Source organism: Heptranchias perlo, chromosome 13 (assembly GCF_035084215.1).
Source record: "Heptranchias perlo isolate sHepPer1 chromosome 13, sHepPer1.hap1, whole genome shotgun sequence".
In the NCBI taxonomy this organism is placed as follows: domain Eukaryota; kingdom Metazoa; phylum Chordata; class Chondrichthyes; order Hexanchiformes; family Hexanchidae; genus Heptranchias; species Heptranchias perlo.
In genome coordinates, this window is record NC_090337.1 from 18,364,765 (window position 1) to 18,387,279 (window position 22,515).

General features: G+C 41.4%; 1 protein-coding gene across 1 annotated transcript in view; it reads left to right on the forward strand.

Moving 5' to 3' along the window:
- Positions 1-22,515, forward strand: part of rasa2 (RAS p21 protein activator 2) — a 132,354-nt gene that overhangs the window by 5,394 nt on the left and 104,445 nt on the right. Inside the window, exon 2 of the mRNA XM_067995075.1 lies at positions 18,592-18,709. Coding sequence (XP_067851176.1) covers positions 18,592-18,709 — 118 coding nt within the window. The remainder of the gene's footprint in view (positions 1-18,591; positions 18,710-22,515) is intronic.

Genomic DNA, 22,515 nt, shown 5'->3' on the forward strand with positions numbered 1-22,515 from the left:
TGTTTGGTAAAAATATAATACAGCAGTGTATAGTCAAGAAGTGAATTATTAACGTGGTGAAATCTTGAGTCTCAACAGCCAAAACAAAATATTTGATTTCCTGCCCCCCCCCCCCCCCCCCCCCACACACACACACTTTTATTTCCCCATTATGGTCTGGGGGAGTATACAATATAAAGTAAGAAAGAGGCAGCTCAGAAGCACGATGGCTGATGACATTGGAAGTGAGAATCATAAATTCTTTCTTTTGACAATAGAGTATGCAGTTTACAATGCTGTTTTTGGAGACTACAGGGGGTAAACAGTACTGTAAACTGTTTGTATGTAATGTTTTAACGTTTGAAATATTCAACTTTGTGTCTGATCAAGGTTATTAACTATTGATTAGAAAAATCCTCAAAACCTAAAATAGTCTGACTCTCCCTCTCAGCCCATGTACATAAGTTCAATGCTGAAGGTTAATAGAATCAGAATCATAGAATTTTACAGTAGAGAAGGAGGGCATTTGGCCTACTGTGTCTATGCCAGGTCTCAAAGAACTATCCAATTAGCCCCATTACCTTGCCCTTTCCCCATACCCTTTACATTTTTAATTTTTCAAATATTTGTTCACTTCCTTTTTAAAAGTTGTTACCGTTTCTGCTTCCACCACTGTTTCTGTTAGGGAATTCTGTGTCCTAACAATCTTCTGCATTTCAAAAAACATTCTTCTAATGTGTCTATTATGTCATCTAGCTATTGACTTATCAACCAGTGGAAATAATTTTACCTTATCAAAAGCCCTTGTAATCTTCAATACTTATCAGATCTTCTTTTAATATTGTAATAGAAAAGAGCCCTAGTTCTTCTAGTCACTGCTCACAACTAAAGCCTCTCATTCCCGGTATTATCTTTGTCAATCTCTTCTGCACCTTCTCTACGTCCTTGACAGTCTTTCTAAACTAGGGCATCCAAAGCTGGACTTTGGTATCAACAGCAGCATCAACCTGCGTTTATATAATGCCTTTAACGTAGAAAAAATCCCATGACTCTTTGTGGAGGTGTAATAGAAAGGACGCTGAACCATCGAAGGAGATATTAGGAGGTGGGTTATAAGGAGGCTCGTAGAGGAGTGGGAGGTGGAAAGATGGAGGGTATAGGAAGGGAATTCCAGAGTGTGGGGCCTAGTTGGCTAAAGGCACAGCTGCAAATGGTTGGGTGAAGGAAGGGGGTGAGATCCACAAGAGGCCACAGTGGGAGAAATGAAGATATCTGGAATATTCCATCTGTGGCCTAACTAATATTTTGTATAGGTTTGGCATTTCCCCATTTTTTTGTATTCTATATTGAATATTTATGAAACCTAGGATCTCGTGCTATTTTTATCAACTTGTCCTCCCACATTTAAAGGTTTATGTATCTGAATCCCGAAGTGTCTCCTGCTCGTTTTACTGTTTCATGTATATGTCCTCCTTATTCTTGCTCACAGTTCTCAGCATTAAATTTCATCTGATGTTTATCTACCCATTAAATTTCATCTGATGTTTATCTACCCATTAAATTTCATGTGATGTTTATCTATCCAATCTACTAACCTGTGTACCTTTGTGAAAACACTTGAATACTCTGCTTAATCTTCAAAGGTATTAGTTGTGTAGGTGGTTGATACATCACAAATATTAGCAGGAGTGACGTCTTAAAATAAGAGGCTGTTTTGGCTCCAAACTTTCTGGTTATATGGTTGAATGTTGGAAGCAGTGCAAATTTAAAAAAAAATCTTTTCAAGTGCTGTTTGTAGAGAAATGTCAGTCTTGTGGCCTCAGTTCTATGGAACTGGCTGTGTGTGATGCTTCAATGCTTGAAGTTCACCAAATTTACAGCAGTTTTTGTAAAGGAAGTTAATCCAGTTATAATGCTGCCACACAGTGACACAGTGTGATAAGCTTCCTACCACACAATATGTGATAGCATCCGCTTATCTCATTTAATTTATATTTGAGATGAACCCCTCCCTGGAAAATTTGCTGGTATACCATGACCATTCATTTCACTTGAGAAAGGCATAGGAAACGCATGGTTTATACTTATGTTGCTTGTGACAGCACGATTTATGATTCCCTCATTACTACACAACAATGTGCATTTTTATAGCGCCTTTAACGCAGTAAAATGTCCCAATACGCTTCACAGGAGCGTTATCAAACAAAATCCCTCATTAATTTGTTGTTTGTAGGATCTTGCTGTGTGCAAAATTAACTGCCACGTTTGCTTCATAACAATGGTAGCTGCACTTCAAAAGTGATTCATTGGGATGTCCTAGGTATGCAGTAAGGCAATATATTAATGCAATTTATTTTGTTGCAGTTTTTATTTTTTCAAATATAAATTCAATTCTGGTGGGAGAAGGAGTACTTCTCACATTAATTGTATTTTAAATATTTAGCTGAAAATCTTGCTGTGAGTGGTACCCTCAGCAGTCACAAAATGCTGCTCAATGTACAGTACAGGGGATGTTAAAGCCACTTGAGTAGTGGAGTAGAGATGCAGTATGTTAGTGTGCCATGAGTAGCTGATGTGACTTCAGACCCATGACCTTGTAAGCAGTGAGTTAACTATTCTGCGCAAATAATCTGGGGGAATTGCCAAATGGAAGCCAGGCTCTGTCCTGGAAAGTGGGAGGGAGGAAACCGCTTGTGTTGCTCACCAATTGGCTCCTGGGAAGTGGTTACTAAAACCTGAAAACATAAAAGCAAGGAAGTATGGGGCACCAAAATGCATGCATTTGGCATGTAGATTTTGACTTTGTGCATTTATGGTAAATGTAAAGGAATGAAGTATGTGGTGTATATTGCATACTGAATGCTGAAACTGGATTGCACAAGTGCATTTGTCTGTCCTTGTGTGAAAAGCTGTAGAAGGCAAGAAAATGACTTCAAATTGTTACAAGCCATAATAATGGCCATTCAGTAGTTTTGTTCACTGGGGACAGGTTTTATCTTTTTGTCAAGTCTAAATGTGGTGGTTCTTGTGTTTGTTTTTAACAAATACCTCATAGGACCTTTTACAGCATACAAAGACTGAGAAGGTGGGTTTAATGGATTCAAAGTTTGGCTAAATCTACTCTTAGGCACACACCACTGACAGAGGGGCACGATCAGGCCACCTTTTCCAATAACCCTCTTGAAACTGCTGCTGGAACATGAATTGGTGCATACTGGATTGAATTGCTATGTGGTTTATTGCCCCTGCTCCAATGTCCCAAATTAGATTGACTGGAAACTTGTAGGAAAATTGCAAGGTGAACCTGTGTCCATTGGAGTATTAATGCATGGAGATGGGTGGCCCGGTGCTCATCTGCATTTGAAGAAACTTGACTGGATGGTAATGGCAAAGATAATTGATTTCAACTGATCCTGTTTATACTGTCCGCTTTGCTCCCCATGTCCCTTTTTTTGTTTAGGATTTCCTAACTGTTTACCCTTCTATATAAAGTTTGGTAAGCATTTGAACTTCAGCTTGATGTGTGTGGAAGCAATTCCTTCTGGTTTTTATTCTGTGACTTGGGCAATCTCAATTATAGCACAAATATGATTATAAGCTTTGTGGCAATTTTGGAGAGACTGATCCAATGGAATAGCGATAAGACTTCAGATTTCTGCGTTCTTGCCAGTGTCAGCTTGGCACAGTTACAGCATTCTCACCTTTGAGTCAGAAGGTTGTGGTTTCAAGGCTTGAGACTTGAGCACTTAATCTAGGTTGACACTTCAGTGCAGTACTAAGGGAGGTGCTTTCTTTTAGATGAGATGTTAATGTGAGGCCCTGTTTGCTTGTTCAGGTGGACGTGAAAGATCCTTTGGTAATATGAAGGAGAGCAGGGGAGTTGTCCAAGTGTCCTGGCCAACATTTATCCCTCAAACAGTATCGCCAAAACAGATTTACTGGTCATTTATCTTATTTGTGATTTGTGAGCCCTTGCAGTTTACAAATTGGCTGCCATGTTTATCTACATAATAACAGCGACTACATGTCAAAAGTAATTCTTTAGCTGTGAAGTGCTTTGGGGAATCCTCAGGACGTGAAATCTATATAAATGCACGTTTATTTTCAAAGTATATTGCTCATTACTGACGGTTTTTGGTTTTGTTGCCATTTATCTCCTTTGAATCTGCTCATGAATGAACGCATGTCTAGTTCCTCATTTCTGGTTGTGACATCAATACTGTTTTGTCACTCAGCATGAGATCAGTCATTGTTTGACACCCAAATGCTAATTATTCATTTTGCAGTCAGGCTGAGATGTAGTTAATTAGCCACCTTAAACCATATTCACATATTAGAAATCAGTTTAAAAACAAATTCGCTCATGTTTATTCAGTGTCCATGACCCAGCGTGAAAACAAACTTGGTAACTATTGGGCACTTCCTCTTTGACTAGCTTACAACACCATGACTTCTTTTTAAACCCTGTTGCTGCTTTTTAAAAAGGTTTTGGTTCATTTAATTATTTTTATGCTTTTGTCTCTCTTATCTGATTGCCTGTCCATCTGATGGAGTTGACAGACTTACCATGTAAGCTATCTTGGGCGCCATAGCCAAATTCTACCACTGAACAACACACGAACTGTGCCACTTAAGTTATTTACCCATTAAAAGTTCTGGAAGTAAGACACGTGAGAAGTGGCACAATTACTGTCTAATTTCTACTCTTGCTCTCATACTTGTCATCAGTAGCCTTGTGTCCAAAAGTGAAAAACACCTACCAGGAACAGAAGTAGGCTATTTAGCCTCTCAAGTCTGTTCCGCCATTCATTTAGATCATGGCTGATCTGTATCTTAACTCTACTCGCCCATCTTGGTTCCATATCCGTTAATACCCTTACCTAACAAAAATCTATTGAAATCTATTGAAATTTTTAATTAACCTAGCCTCAACAGCTTTTTGGGGGAGAGGGTTCCAGATTTCCACTACCCTTTGTGCTAAGTGCTTCCTGATGTCACCCCTAAACGGCCTAGCTCTAATTTTAAGGTTATGCTCCCTTGTTCTGAACTTTCCCACTAGAGGAAACAGTTTCTCTATCTACCCTATCAAATCCTTTTAATTATCTTCAAATACCTCACTTAGGTCACCCCTTAATCTTCTACACTCAGGGGAATACAGGCCTAGTCTATGCACCAGTCCTCATAATTTAACCTTTTTAGCCCCGGTATCATTCTGGTGAATCTGCGCTGCACCCCCTCCAAAGCCAGTATATCCTTCTTGAGGTGTGGTGCCCAGAACTACTATAGTTGTGTTCTTGTTCAGTTTGATTTCTTATCAACTTGCAACCACTGTTTGTATTCTGCAACAGAATTGAAAAATATATTTCAAAACTGCTTTAGCTATATGAAAAGGGCTTATATGAACATTAACAAGGATAATGTTCATATAAAATACTGAATAAAATACACCTTTTGCTATAAATGAGCTGAGAGTGGGTCAGCGAAGAGCAGCAAGAAAGGGTTGGCAGGAAATGATACCACGGTTGTTAAATCAGAATTGAAAGGATAAACGCTGGGATGTTTATAGTTGGTGAGATGCTCATCAAAACTGGATGCCCACTCTTTCTGGAGGCTGGTCAATCACATGAATTCCCTCACCTTCAAAGATTCAGTGGCAAAAATTTCAAAATGTGTATTCTTCATTAGATCATCCCCTATGTACGGCTAGAGTAATGTTCAGTTGATCGAGAAGGAGAATTGGAAGTTGGATTCTTAAGTATTGACATTAGTTGGCTGATATATTGTAGCATGAAATGGCATTTTCTGAGTACTAGGAGAGACCAACTGCAGGCCATCATCCATTTGATTTAGGAATTGTGGAAAGAGGTGAAAACTGGTAGATGGTGAAAAGATGTGAAAAGAACATTGCAGTGATGGAAGAACAAGTTGGAATAGTCTCTCTGGCAGGAGAGGAGGCAAAGATATGCTTGTTGGGGCAATCGTGTCCTAGGTGCTGAAAATGTGGACAACTCAGTCTGGCAAATCCTTGTTGACTCTTTCATTACCTTGACTTCTGGCTGACCTTCCTCTGGTACTTTCCCATGCAACCTTGCAACCATAAACACATTGCCTGTTAATTCACCTCTTACCACACCATTGTCCACTGTATGTCATCTGTCAGTTTGCACTTCTTTCCAGCTGTGTTTTTAAAAAGAAACATAAACTCCCTCTCTATAATTAAGGATAGAGTGACTGAGCACTTCGAGAAATTTGAGCTGATTAAAGAGAGCCAACATAGATTTGTAAAGGGTAGGTCATGTCTAATGAACCTAATTGAATTTTTTGAGGAAGTAACTAAAGTAGCAGACAGGGGAATGTCTATGGATGTAGTTTATACGCACTTCCAGAAGGCATTTGGTAAGGTTCCATATAAGAGACTGTTAGCTAAAATGAAAGCTCATGGAATTGAAGGCAAATTATTGATTTGCTTAGGCGGTAGAAGACAGAGTAGGGATAATGGGTAGGTACTCGAATTGGAAGGAAGTGACTAGTGGTGTCCCACAAGGTTCTGTGCTGGGGCCTCAGTTATTCACTATTTATTAATGACTTAGATAACACAATAGAGAGCCATATATCCAAGTTTACTGATGACACAAAGATTGGTGGCATAGTAAGTAGTGTAGATGGGAGCATAAAATTATAAAGAGATATTGATAGATTAAGTAAGTGGGCAAAATTGTGGCAGATGGATTTCAATACAGGTAAGTATGAGGTCATCCATTTTGGACAAAGAAAGGATAGATCCCAGTATTTTTTAAACAATGAAAAGCTTCGAACAGTGGAGGTCCAAAGAGATTTAGGATTCCATGTGCACAGATTACTAAAATGTAGTAGTCTGGTACAAAAAAAATCAAAAAGGCTAATGGAATGTTGGCCCTTATAACTAGAGGGCTAGACTATAAAGGGGAGGAAGTTTTGCTACAGCTACGCAAAGCCCTGGTTTGACCACATCTGGGATACTGTGTACAGTTCTGGTCACTGCACCTTAGAAAAGATATATTGGCCGTGGAAGGAGTGTACCGCAGATTCAGCAGAATGTTACCAGGGTTAAATTTTGAGGAGAGATTACATAAACTAGGCTTGTATTGCCAGGAATATAGATTATGGGGTGATTTGATTGAGATTTTGAAAGGAATTGATAGGGTAGATAGAGAGAATGTTTTTCCGCTGGTAGGGGAGTCTAGGACAAGGGGACATAACCTTAAAATCAGAACCAGGCCATTCAGGAGAGAAGTTAGGAAACACGTCTTTGTGCAAAAGGTGGTAGAAGTGTGGCACTCCCACAAAAAGCAGTAAATGCTAGCTCAATAATTTTAAATCCGAGAATGTTGGATTTTTGCTAGCCAAGGGTAGTAAGGGATATGGAGCCAACGCAGGTGGATGGAGTTAGGATACAGATAGGAGTCATGATCTCATTGAATGGCCTACTCCTGTTCCTCTGTGGCAGAAGTCAACATTTGTGACTTGGCATCCTTTTGTTTTATTCACTCTTATGAAGAGGCTTGCATGTTTTTAGTTTCCATTTCTGATGGGTCACATCCAAAATATTAAGTTGTCTTCTCTTTGCAGATGCTGATGAATCTGTTAAGTGTTTACAGCATTTTCCACTTTTGATTTCAGATTTTGAGCATTTGAGGAGTTTTATCATTTTATCCAGTGGGGTTGATTTTTAACTGGGACTGCTTGTGGGGACGTGGGGTGGGAGGGAAACCCTCATGGGGACCCCAGCGTAAGGCCAGGGCCATTTTCACTCCCAGGAATCATTTAAATAATGTAGGACAATGTCTCGCCTGAAATTGGCGAGAGTGACGTCTGGACCGGCGGTCGGGAGCAAAAATCGGGTTGTGAGCCTGAGGATGCTGGGGACCCAAGGAAATAGTGCCTGGCATAAAGTTAGTGTTTGGCAGGGGCTTTGGTAGATGGTGCCAGCGCTGAGAGGAAGTGGCAAGGCTAGGGAAGCCCAAGGAATCCTCGTGAGGCCCAGGGGAGCACATCTGCTCCTCGTGGCACACAAGGATTCTACGAATAAGTAATTTATTTTAGACTTACCATGGCCTCTTTTGGCCATTCCGCGATTCCCGCCCTGTGTGGGCCTGCTGAGTCCTGAAATTAAAATGTGGTTGATGTGTGATGATGTCATAGAATCATAGAACGTTACAGTACAGGAGGCTATTTGGCGCATCATGTTTGTGCTGGCCGAAAAAGAGCTATCCAACATAATCCCACTTTCCAGCACTTGGTCCGTAGCCCTGTAGGTTACTGCACTTCAAGTGCACATCCAAGTACTTTTTAAATGAGTTGAGGGTTTCTGCCTCTACCACCCTTTCAAGCAGTGAGTTACAGACCCCTACCACCCTCTGGGTGAAAAAAATTCTCTTCAGCTCCTCTCTAATCCTTCTACCAATTACTTTAAATCTATGCCCCTTGGTCACTGACCCCTCTGCTTAGGGAAATAGGTCCTCCCTATCCACTCTATTTAGGCCCCTCATAATTTTATACACCTCAGTTAAATCTCCCCTTTGCCTCCTTTGTTCCAAAGAAAACAACCCCAGCCTATCCAATCTTTTCTCATAGCTAAAATTCTCCAGCCTTGGCAACATCCCCATAAATCTCCTCTGTACCCTCTCTAGTGCAATTACATCTTTCCTGTAATGTGGTGACCAGAACTGTACGCAGTACTCAATCTGTGGCCCAACTAGTGTTTTATACAGTTCTGGCATAACCTCCCTGCTCTTATATTCTGTGCCTCGGCTAATAAAGCAAAGTATCCCTTTTGCCGCCGTAACCACCTTATCTATCTGTCCTGCTACCTTCAGGGATCTGTGGACATGCACTCCAAGGTCCCTCGGTTCTTCTACACCTCTCAGTATCCCCACAGTTATTGTGTATTCCCTAGCCAAATGCATTACCTCACACTTCTCTGGATTGAATTCCATTTGTCACTTTTCTGCCGCCTGACCAGTCCATTGATATCTTCCTGCAGTCTACAGCTTTCCTCCTCACTATCAACCACACGGCCAATTTTTATGTCATCTGCAAACTTCTTGATTATGCCCCCTACATTCAAGCCCAAATCATTAATATATACCATAAAAAACAAGGGACCTAGTACTGAGCCCTGCGGAACGCCACTGGAAACAGCCTTCCCATCACAAAAACACCTGTCGACCATTACCCTTTGCTTCCTGCCACTGAGCCAATTTTGGATCCAACTTGCCACTTTCCCTTGGATCCCATGGGCTTTTACTTTTTTTCACCAGTCTGCCATGTGGGACCTTGTCAAAAGCTTTACTAAAATCCACGTAGACTACATCAAACGCGTTACCCTCATCGATCCTCCTTGTTACCTCCTCAAATAATTTAATCAAGTTAGTGAGACACGACATTCCCTTAAATCCATGCTGACTGCCCTTGATTAACCCGTGCCTTTCTAAATGTTGATTTATGCTGTCCCTCAGACCTGCGAGGTTTCAACTCAAAATGGCCCTCCTGTGTATGAATTAAGTTAACTAAAGATAGTGGGGGGGCAGATGTTGGTACGACACCCCCCCCCCCCACTTAACCCTCTTGCTGGGGGGGTGGGGGAATTAAAATCTACCCTAATAACTTCTTGCAAATAGCACAGGAATCAACCGTATATGTTGTCAGTGTCCATGAGGCTTAGTCAGCTGTAGCAAAAATGAGCTTGGCCAAATTGACTTCTTCTGCACTCTATGTTTAAAATCATAAATGGATACGATGGGGTGTTTACAGAGGAACTATTTCCTCTAGTGGGGGAATCCAGAACAAAGGGACATAATAAAATTAGAGCTAGGACAGTTAGGATTGAAATCAGGAAGCATTTTTTCTCACAAGGGGAGTGGAAATCTGGAACTCTTCCACCAAAAGGCTGTGGATGCTGCCAATTGAAATTTTCAAAACTGAGATTGATAGATTTTTGTTAGGTAAGGGTATCAAATGATTTGGAGAAAAGGTGGATAAATGAAGTGAGGTACAGATCAGCCATAATCTAATTGGCAGAACAGGCTTGAGTGGCTGAATGGCCTACACCTGTTCCTAAGCACTGCTGAAGCATAGTCATTTCTCTGTGGAGGCACCAGCTGTAGTTTGGTGTAGGCTGGTGATAATGATGCTGTTTCAACTGTACTAATTGTGATAAAGTGGCTCCACACTGCTGCCTCCAGAGCATAGCATAGCACAGCTCCAATGAAGCTCTGTTAATGGACCTGACTCTCTTCCCATCTAGCCATCCAAGAAAAATCTTTGTTATTGGAAAAAGCTGTATCAAATCTGGGCTGCCCAAGAAGCCTGTGTTGCTTAGTACTGGCTATAGTGGAGTGTATGTTAATCTATTTCCTGAAAATAAAGTGCTGAATACTGTACCAACATTGCTAGTTCGTAATGCCACAGAAGATGGTTTTTTTCTCCCTTTCAATTTCAATGATGCTTTGGTACTGGCTTTTACCAAGGATTGTTTAGAGACCACCTTGTTAGGGGGAAGCTGCGCAAGTGAGGGAAAGTTGAGGAAGTGAGACCTTGTCATTCTCCTGTCTGTTTCTTTTCACTCTCCTCTTCTCCCCCTACTCCCCGCACAAAGTCGTTATTTATTTGCACATTGCTGTGTTAGACTCTTGACTCAATGGATGAGCCGTTTACTCCTCTCCAATTGTCATGGATTGGGTGTCATCCCAATTCCTTGCTGCCAGGAATTTATGACGACATGCTTCACTTTGCTTATTCTTTTGGCAATGTTGCAATTCTTGTATCCAAGATCAAATGGCCTGCAAGATGACCTGTAACATTGGAGACTGAAATCCAAAGCTCCATTTTTCATTTGGGCCAAGGGATAAGCTCGGACTTAGAGAAGAAACAGGTTATTCATCCCATCACTGAATGCTTGCTGGAGCTTTTTTTTGAGTAATGATTGATTCCAATATCACCGGCCCAAATCTTGTTGCTATGTCAGTCTAAAATGACTTTCCCTAGATGTTGAGCTTTTGCTGAGGATGTCAAAATGTTCTCAACTTGAATTATGGGGGATTTGGTGTCTCCCAGTGTGCCTGTGGAGTTTGGCATGGTATAGACCAACAATTATTTTTGATGGCCAAGGTAGACTGGTTTATTGTGTCATTTGGTGCACTTTTTCTGTTTCCCTAATAAATCTTGCCATAATTCAAATAAATATGATTTTTAAAAAAACATTCCGCAAACTTGTTCTCATTGGTCTGTGGTGGGACTTGCTACTGATTAACCATTTGTGCCACAGCCATTTGATCATGCCCTGGGCTCAACACCTAGTGATGTGTACAATCCAATAGTGACTCAGTCAGGCTGAGGCTTTTTTTTCTTTAGAAAAGAGAAGACTGAGGGGTGACTTGATAGAGCCCTTTTAAGATTATGAAAGGGTTTGATAGGGTATTTTGGACAGATATTTTGCATCCGTCTTCATTGTAGAGGATACAAATAACATGCCAGAAGTAATTGTGAATCAAGAGGTGAAAGGGAGGGAGGAACTTAAAACATTTACAGTCACCAGGGAAAGGGTTTTGAAAAAATTATTAGAACTAAAAGCTGACAAGTCCCCAGTCTTGACGGACTTCATCCTAGGGTCTTAAAAGAAGTGGCTGCAGAGATAGTAGATGCATTGGTATTAATTTTCCAAAATTCCCTTGATTCTGGAAGGGTCCCATCAGATTGGAAAATAGCGAATGTAACTCCTCTATTCAAGAAAGGAGGGAGACAGAAAGCAGGAAACTATAGACCAGTTTGCTTAACATCTGTCATAGGAAAAATGCCAGAATCTATTATTAAGGAGGTTATAGCAGGGCACTTAGAAAATCTCAATGCAGTCAGGCAGAGTCAACACGGCTTTGTGAAAGGGCAATCGTGTTTGAGTAATTTATTAGAGTTCTTTGTGGATGTGGTGTACTTGGATTTCCAGAAGGCTTTTGACAAGGTGCCACATTGGAACAGGAGTAGGCCATTCAGCCCCTCGTGCCTGCTCTGCCATTTGATAAGATCATGGCTGATCTGTGATCTAACTCCATATACCTGCCTTTGGCCCATATCCCTTAATACCTTTGGTTGCCAAAAAAGTATCTATCTCAGATTTAAATTTAGCAATTGAGCTAGTATCAATTGCCGTTTGCAAAGGCTACTACACAAAATAAGAGCTCATGGTGGAGGGGGTAACATATTAACATGGATAAAGGATTGGTTAGCTAACAGGAAACAGCGAGTAGACATAAATGGGTCATTTTCAAGTTGGCAAGATGTAACGAATGGAGTGCCACAGGGATCAGTGCTTGGGCTTCAACTATTTACAATCTATATCAATGACTTGGAAGGGACCGAATATGGTTGCTAAATTTGCTGATGACACAAAGGTAAGTGGGGGAAAGTAAGTTGTGAAGAGGACATAAGGAGTCTGCAAAGGGATAAAGATAGGTTGTGAGTGGGCAAAAATTTGGCAGATGGAGTATAATGTATGAAAATGTGAACTTGTCTACTTTGGCAGGAGGAATAGAAAAGCAGTATATTATTTAAATGGAGAAGGATTGCAGAACTCTGAGGTACAGAGGGATCTGGGTGTCCTAGTACATGAATCACAAAAAGTTAGTGTGCAGGTGCAGCAAGTGATGAGGAAGGCAAATGGAATGTTGTCATTTATTGCAAGGGGAATGGAATATAGAAGTAGAGATGTTTTGCTACAGTTGTACAGGGTGTTGGTGAGACCACATCGAGAATACTGTGTGCAGTTTTGGTCTCCTTATTTAAGAATGGACATAATTGCTTTGGAGGCGGTTCAGAGAAGGTTCACTTGACTGATTCCTGGGATGAGGGGGGTATCTTATGAGGAAAGGTTGGACAGGTTGGACCTGTATACACTGGAGTTTAGAAGAATGAGAGGTGATCTTATTGAAACATATATGATCCTGAGGGAACTTGAAGGGGTAGATGCTGAGGGGATGTTTCCCATTGTGGGAGAGACTAGAACTAGGGGCACAGTTTAAAAATAAAGCGTCTCCCATTTAAGACAGAGATGAGGAGAATTTTTTTCTCTGAGGGTCCTGAGTCTTTGGAACTCCCTGCCCCAGAGAGCGGTGGAGACAGGGTCATTGAATATTTTTAAGGCTGTGTTGGATAGATTCCTAATTAACTAGGGAGTGAAAGGTTATAGTAGGTAGATGGGAAAGTAGGGTTGAGGTCACAATCAGATCAGCCATGATCTTATCAAATGGCAGAGCAAGCTCAAGGGGCCTAATGGCGACACCTGCTCTTTGTTCGTATGTATGTCATATGTACGTATGTAAAGGTAGACGAAGAGCAGGTGTTTCCACTTGCGCGGGAGACCAGAACTAGGGGCCATAAATATAAGATAGTCACCTAATAAATCCAATGGGGAATTCAGGAGAAACTTTTTTACCTAGAGTTTTTTTTACTATGTGCTTTTGCAGATCATCTAACCCCAGACTATGCACAAGACTCAAATCAGACTAGAACAATTCTGAGTGGCCTTAGCAGTCATTGTTCTTAGACATTCTGGTGAGCAGTGTCAGTACAATCTCACTGCACCACAAACAACAGTTATTCCAATAATTGGGTTAGACTCGTCATCTGGACCCAGCAGGTTTCTCTTCGGATTAAATTGGCAGCTGTGACTTCCTTTTGTGGTAGATACTTTAATGGCTTCCAGAGAACCTTCCATGAGTAAATCTCACAATGGAAAATGGCAGTTTATTGTCTGGTGCTCCTCCAGAAAACTGGATCCATTATCGTGCAGCACTCTTGGAATTCCATTTGGAGCAAGAAGTTATGATTCATTCTTTTATCCTCTTCCAGATAGTGAAATCTGTTTTCATTCTGATTTATGTGATGCCAAGAGGTTTTTGAGCAATTGTATTGATTTAGCAAGAATGTTTCATAAAGCTCAATTTATTGTGTCCTTTGGAGCAAAAACATCTGGTTCTCCCATCACAAATATTGGCAAAAATGCTATTTGAATATATTCTACATTACGATTACCTAGCAGGTAGGAAAATCTTGTTGATAGCCCAACTGATCTGCCGTCTCATCATGTTCTATAAACTTACTCATGTAAAAAATGTTTCCAGTTGCCTCTTGAATCCATTTATACTGTTTGCATCAGTGGCCTTTCCTGGTAACTTATTCCATAAGTCTATTAGTCTTGGAGTTTAAAAAAAAATTCCACCTGTTGTGAAAGGTTCACGTACCAGGGAACAACTTGTGTTCCCTGGTACGTGAACCTTTCACAACAATGAACAATTTGCATGCAAGTTTTAATTGGGTCATTTTGAAACTTCCCTCCCCCTCCCCTCACCCAAGAGAACAAGTCTGATTTTCTTAACAGTTGTTTTGTCTGACACCTGGAACCATTTTATTGTTTGCCTCTTCGCTCACTCGAGGGCAATAATTGTTCCTATTTCAGGGTGAACAGAATTGTGCAAAATATTCTGAATGGTGTATAACCAATAGCTTATATAGCAGTAAGAGTTAAGTATTTCCTCTATGCACCTTGTGAAATAGAATCATAAACCTGTCCTTTTATAAATGGGTTTATAAATTATTTGCGTATGGTGCATGAAGAATTGTTACCCTAAAATAATGATTTATAGGCCTCCCATCTGCCAAAACAATCCAGTACCTTTTAATTTGATGTCTTTAATTTAAAATTGCAGCTAAGTACTAGGTTGATATTATTAGGGATTTACCTATGAAACTAAGAAAGAAAGACTTGCATTTATACAGTGCCTTTCATGACCTCAGGACATCCCAAAGCGCTTAACAGCCAATGAAATACTTTTGAAGTGTAATCACTGTTGTAATATAGGAAAAGCGGCAGCCAATTTGCGCACAGCAGGGACCCACAAACAACAATGTGATTATGACCAGATAATCTGTTTTAGTGATATTGATTGAGGGATAAATATTGGCCAGGGCACCGGGGAGAATTCCCCTGCTCATCTTCGAAATAGTGCCATGGGATCTTTTATGTCCACCGGAGAGGGCAGATGGGGCTTCGGTTTAATGTCTCTTCTGAAAGACGGCACCTCCGACAGTGCAGCACTCCCTCAGTACCGCACTGGAGTGTCAGCCTAGATTTTGTGCTCAAGTCTCTGGAGTGTCTTGGGAATGTGGAGGATACTCTGAAGAAAGATGACCGTATTAGGTAAGAAGTATAAGCTCTGTTCTAATTTTTTTTTAAATTGGGTGCATCATTTTTGTTTGGGTGAGGATGGGAGAGATGGGTTTTTGTGCAAGTTTTATTCCAGGAACAACCTATTTGGAAATGCCACATTGGAGCCCCATATTATCGAATTGGAAAAGCTTGCACTGAACTAAATGCTGTCACATGCAGCACGTATAGTTTTCATGTGGTTATGTTAATGTGATGTTCATTAGTTTAAATGTTCAAAGTTTTTATGGAAAATGCAATTGATGGCCATTGTGTTTAAGTTGACAGAAATAAACAAATGAGACTCTTTTGTACCAAAAAAAACTGGGTCCTCATCACATGATGTACTGAACCACACAGAGCAGGTAACTGCCATGCTGCCAGTTGAACTGTGACAGTTGTACTCAGCAATCCTGCTGTAAGAAGGGGACAAAAAAATCAGCTCGGGTTCTTGCTTCTAATTGCTAGCCATAAACCTGTGTTGCAAAGTGCATATGTATTGATGTCAGGTGAGGGCAGGCTTGGGTTTAAATTTACCCTCTCCCCTAAATAGTTTAACAGCCTGATGCTGCCAGCAGTCCACACCTGAAGAATGACCACTTGCTCAAGGTCCTGGAGGATGGCAGTTGGCAACAAAACTATTATCCAGCAAGAGTCACCGTCTTCGAAGAGAAGGAGTACTTGTAAAAAGAAAAGTTGGGTGCTGTTGGAGAGGCTCGTTCTTTCAACGTTTCTCCTAGTGGACTCTCTTTTTGCTGTTTTTATAAATATCTCATGAGATTTATGTTCAAATAAAATGGAAACTATAAATACTAACTTTTTTTACAAGTTTCTGCCCTCCCAGTGGGCATACCATGGTTTCTCTTACCTTCCCAGCATGAGGGGGAGTTAGTACGTGTCCCTACTAACTGGAAATAAACTCAAACTGAAAAAGGAAGTTTCAGAATTGTGATTGATCGTATTTCCAGGTAGAGTTGCATTATATTATTTTTATATTGATTTATTTTTCAGAAGAATGTTCAGGATGTGAATGCTACCCAGGGATTCCGATCACCCAAACATTTTCCTGTTTAATAACTCCTTATTAGTCATTGGGAAACACCCAACCCAGGCAGTTTTTTAGTTGTTAGTCACCAAAGTCCAGAAATGCATGGGATTCCCTTAAGTACTTTGCATGTAGAGCTTGCAGTTTTGAACAATGCAAAATAACCTGAAAAATACTGACGCCTCCACTCAACTAAAAATATAAAGCCACCTGTTTCCAAACCAGTGTTCCAAATACGTTTTCAGAAATCTGCTTTTGTCTGGTGTTTTGGTTCCAAAATGTGTTTCTAGATTGTTACTGCATTTCTTTTTTCTACTGAGCTGGATAAATATTTAACTAAATGACTGCCTGTCAAAGAGAAAAAAATGGAGATGTGTGGGAGCTGTTTACTTCAATGTTATGAACTTTAAATGTAATTTTGTGTACATCCTTTTTACCTTAAAGGTACTTTGTTTTGTGTTGATGATTTAGTAAATTCTCTTTCCTTTCCCCCCCACCGACCACATGCACTAATTCCCAGAATCATTTACAGCTCAGAAGGAGGCCAGTCAGTTCATCATTACTGTGCTGGCTCTCCAAAGCTATCCACTCGGTGCCATATGTCATATGTCTTATTTGTCCTGCCATTTTAAAAAAAAATGTTCTTAAACATTTATCCACTTCCCTTTTTAAAAGCTACTATGGACTCTGTTTACAACACAGTTGCTGGTATGGCATTTGATGTCCTTGCTTAAAACACCTAATTTCTCCCCTCGTTGTTTTAATTATGATAAATTTATGCTCCTCAGTTACCAATTCACCGACCAGTGGAAATGGATTTTCCCAATTTATCTTTTTAAATCCATAATTTTAAACATTTGTATCAAATCTCTTCTAGCGAGAAGAGCTTCAGTTTCGCTGGTTTAATTCTGTTTATAACAAAGAATTGCTTTTGGCAGAATCACGATATTAGTTTGAAGTGTTGTGTTGTGTAGTGTAGCGCAATGACGGTGGTTGGATGGGTGTTTCGTCTCTGGTGGAACCTATGCTTCCTGGCAGCCTTCTCCCACTAACAGCAACGCTGAAATTAATTAATGTAACAGTTGCAGTAAAATCCATATTGTATAGATCCTTTATCAAAGAGTTTTGTTGCTTTATCATTCAATTAACTCTATCTCAGCTGGTGAGCGAATTACTAGCTGCTTGTTTTAATTTCCCGCAGCAAAAAACTGTATCGTGCCAATTTCACTCCCAATTTTATGTGCGAGGAAGGTGCAGAAAACTAGCAGTAGCACAGAAAATGAAAAATATTTCAGCTTTATCTTCCAGTTTTAGCAGCAATTTCAGCGATCATTGCTCTTGGGCAACAGTAGAAAACATCCCCCTTAGGCGACTGGTTGCTTATACAGTTGTCGCAGTAAGTGCAAATGTTTGCTAACCCGCAGCGGATACAGCATATTCTGATCAATGATTTTGTAAAAGATCCAATCAGGTATTTCAATGTACAACTTCAATAAATGGAGTTGGCACTTTTGAACTGTGCTGATGAATATGGCATCATATGCTAGTCACAGTAAAGGTAGAAAGTGATGAACAGAGGTGATTGTGAGGGAAGATTTCCTCTGTAATGAAACCGTGGGAAAAGTCTTCACATAACAATTTCACAATAAACAACTAACTGAGAAATCTCTTGCCTCATCCCTCGTGTTTTTCATAAGCTGAGTTTATTTTTTTTTACAATTCATTAGGCCATTCGTGTAAAATAGGTTTTCTGTTTCTCCTTTTGATGTTTGACTTTTTTTGAAGGAAAAAGAGGGACCTCCAGAGTTTTTGCAGAATTACTAGGTCATTTTGAATTGAGTCGCCAGAAAGTTTCCTTGTCCATTGTGTGTTGTAATATAACTTTTTATTGTGGTAAGCATTGCTTAAGTCTCCATGAATTGCAATACAGTAATATATTTTGACATTGTGCCGTATGACCTGACTGTTTAGATTCCTCTTGCAGTATGCTAGATCTTCAGCTGCTTTATTAGGAAGTCTCTGAAAGTGACCTGGAGGAAAGTATAGGTGTCTCCTTGTTACGGTAGTTGCAATTGAGAACTTGCTGTTTAGGGAATTTCAGTGTGAACCTGCGTTCATACTTTTACCTTTTTGGAAGCTTTAGTTTTTAATTTAAATCTTTCGTGTGTTAAGACCAGCAGATGGAAGTTTGCATTTATTGTGATGGAAAAACTCTAATAGAGTTAATGGTTGCATTGAGATATGACTTTGTTTTATTGATAAGCCACACATTTGATTCATTTTTTCTGAGCTGTTTTAAACATCGCTAATCTAAAAACATTTTGTTTAATAGGCGAAGCCAAGAACCTACCTCCACACCATGGACCAAACAAGATGCGGGATTGTTTCTGTACGATAAAGCTGGACCAAGAGGAGGTTTTTCGGACAAAAATAGTTGACAAATCTTTAAGGTAACCACTGCAGCATGATTTCAGATCTGATGTTGATGTGTAGTTGCTCAGTCCTACAGTGTTGAGAAGACTGGGACCAGCAATGTTGGAGAACAGAAAGCTGGATGAGACAAGCAACATGGAATGATTATATGAGGCTTTGCTAAAATTAACAAAAACACAGATAAGCCATTTAGCAGATGGTATGATGTGCACTCATGGTTTTATGTTGGAATTTTGGCATTTGTGCACTGTAAAATGGGAAAGTGCACCTTGACGCTGAAAATCGGCGTGAGGCAGCCTGTTATGATCTCCCACTGAGTGATTCATTTGGCTTCTGTATTAAAAGCAGCCAATGCAAAGTCTGCTCCCAAAAAAGTAAGGTGTAGATACAACACCAAACAGTCTGCAGTGCCACCGTTTGCAGCTTGATGATTCAAAAGAGTTGACCAGCTCCATCATTTTTTTTCAATCATCAAATTTTTATTGGCTCTCCACTTGAGAAGCACTCTTTTTTTACATGCATTTGAGTATGCCTGCATGAAGTTTCGCCTTCTCCAACTTGACAATTGTATGCGCATGCACCATGAGCATTGCTCACTACTTGTTTCGCTGCTGAAAATGGAGCCAGCAATGCAGTGTGAAGTGGACATTACCCACGTCAAAATAGTTTGTACAGTTGCATTTAATGACTTTCTGCTTTACTATTTATTGGTGCATGTGGTACGGGTACGGTAGCATAGTGGTTATGTTACTGGACTAATAATCCGGAGTTATAAGTTCAAATCCCGTCCGGCAGCTGGGGAATTTAAATTCAATTAATTAAATAAAAAAGATCTGGAATTAAAATACTAGTATCAGTAATAGTGGCCATGAAACTACCGGATTATCGTAAAAACCCATCTGGTTAGGGAAGGAAACCTGTCGTGCTTACCTGGTCTGGCCTATATGTGACTCCAGATCCACAGCAGTGTGCTTGATTCTTAATTGCCCTCTGAAATGGCCAAGCAAGCCACTCAGTTGTAACATCTCGCTTAAAAAAAGTCATAAGAATAAAACAGGACGGACCACCCGGCATCGGACCACTAGACACCGGGCACGACAAAGGCAAACCAAGACCAGTCAACCCTGCAAAGTCCTCCTCACTAACATCTGGGGACTTGTGCTAAAATTGGGAGAGCTGTCCCACAGACTAGTTGAGCAACAGCCTGACCTAGCCATACTCACAGAATCATACCTTTTCAGCCAACGTCCCAGAATCTTCCATCACCATCCCTGGGTATGTGCTGTCCCACCGGCAGGACAGACCGACCAGAGGTGGCGGTACAGTGATATACAGTCAGGAGGGAGTGGCCCTGTGAGTCCTCAACATTGACTCTGAACCCCATGAAATCTCATGGCATCAAACATGGGCACCTCCTGCTGATTACCACCTACCGCCCTCCCTCAGCTGATGAATCAGTCCTCCTCCATGTAGAACATGACTTGGAGGAAGCACTGAGGGTAGCAAGGGCACAGAATGTACTCTGGGTGGGGGACTTCAATGTCCATCACCAAGAGTGGCTCGGTAGCACCATTACTGACCGAGCTGGCCGAGTCCTGAAGCACATAGCTGCCAGACTGGGCCTGCGGCAGGTGGCGAGCGAACCAACGCGAGGGAAAAACTTACTTGACCTCATCCTCACCAATCTACCTGTCGCAAATGCATCTGTCCATGACAGTATTGGTAGGAGTGACCACCGCACAGTCCTCGTGGAGATGAAGTCCCGTCTTTGTGTAGGGGGTGGTGGTGTGTGTCAGCTTCACCTCTGACTTCTGAGTGATCCGAATCGCTCCCACTCCCTGGGTTCTGGACCTTGGACTTATTTGGGGGTTGTGACAAAGTGCAGCAGACAACTGGTTTTGGTGCAAGAAAAAAAAAACTGGATTTATTGAAGTCACAAATGAACTTATAACATTAGGATAACACTGAGATTATACAGACATACAAAGTACACTTAGTTAAGAATGGGGAACACACGGCATAACGAGGGAAAATCACCCTACTAATCCCCTTACCCGTGTCCCACCCCCAAAACCTAACTAAATTGAACTAGGAGAGGTCAGGGATCATGCTCACCAACCAGGGTTACTTGACAGCGAAATGGCAGAAATATTAAATAATTGCCTCAGTATTTACCAGGGAGACTAACATGGTGGGCATGACATTAGCAGAAGAGATCAAAAAAGATATAAAGACATTTAAGATAGAAAAGGGGGAAATAATTGATAAACTAATCAAACTTAGAGAGGATAAAACCCTTGGTCCAGATAGCAGCACCAGGCGTACCTAAAAATGAGATGCCAACCTGGTGAAGTTACAACTCAGGACTACATGCATGCTAAACAGAGGAAGCAACATGCTATAGACAGAGCTAAGCGATTCCATAACCAACGGATCAGATCAAAGCTCTGCAGTCCTGCCACATCCAGTCGTGAATGGTGGTGGACAATTAAACAACTGACGGGAGGAGGAGGCTCTGTAAACATCTCCATCCTCAATGATGGCAGAGTCCAGCAAAAGACATGGCTGAAGCGTTTGCAACCATCTTCAGCCAGAAGTGCCAAGTGGATGATCCATCTCTGCCTCCTCCCGATATCCCCACCATGACCGAAGCCAGTCTTCATCCAATTCGATTCACTCCACGTGATGTCAAGAAACGGCTGAGTGCACTGGATACAGCAAAGGCTATGGGCCCCGACAACATCCCAGCTGTAGTGCTGAAGACTTGTGTTCCAGAACTAGCTGCGCCTCCAGCCAAGCTGTTTCAGTACAGCTACAACACTGGCATTTACCCGACAATGTGGAAAATTGCCCAGGTATGTCCTGTCCACAAAAAGCAGGACAAATCCAATCCGGCCAATTACCGCCCCATCAGTCTACTCTCAATCATCAGCAAAGTGATGGAAGGTGTTGTCGACACCTTCCATCAAGTTGTACTTACTCACCAGTAACCTGCTCACCGATGCTCAGTTTGGGTTCCGCCAGGACCACTCGGCTCCAGACCTCATTACAGCCTTGGTCCAAACGTGGACGAAAGAGCTGAATTCCGAGATGAGGGGAGAGTGACTACCCTTGATATCAAGGCAGCATTGACCGAGTGTAGCACCAAGGAGCCCTAGTAAAATTCAAGTCTGTGGGAATCGGGGAAAACTCTCCAATGGCTGGAGTCATACCTAGCACAAAGGAAGATGGTAGTGGTTGTTGGAGGCCAAACATCTCAGCCCCAGGACATTGCTGCAGGAGTTCCTCAGGGCAGTGTTCTCGGCCCAACCATCTTCAGCTGCTTCATCAATGACCTTCCCTCCATCATAAGGTCAGAAATGGGGATGTTCGCTGATGATTGCACAGCGTTCAGTTCCATTTGCAACCCCTCAAATAATGAAGCAGTCCGAGCCCGCATGCAGCAAGACCTGGACAACATCCAGGCTTGGGCTCATAAGTGGCAAGTAACATTCATGCCAGACAAGTGCCAGGCAATGACCATCTCCAACAAGAGAGAGTCTAACCACCTCCCCATGACATTCAACAGCATTACCATCACCAAATCCCCCACCATCAACATCCTGGGGGTCACCATTGACCAGAAACTTAACTGGACCAGCCATATAAATACTGTGGCTACAAGAACAGGTCAGAGGCTGGGTATTCTGCGGCGAGTGACTCACCTCCTGACTCCCCAAAGCCTTTCCACCATCTACAAGGCACAAGTCAGGAGTGTGACGGAATACTCTCCACTTGCCTGGATGAATGCAGCTCCAACAACACTCAAGAAGCTCAACACCAT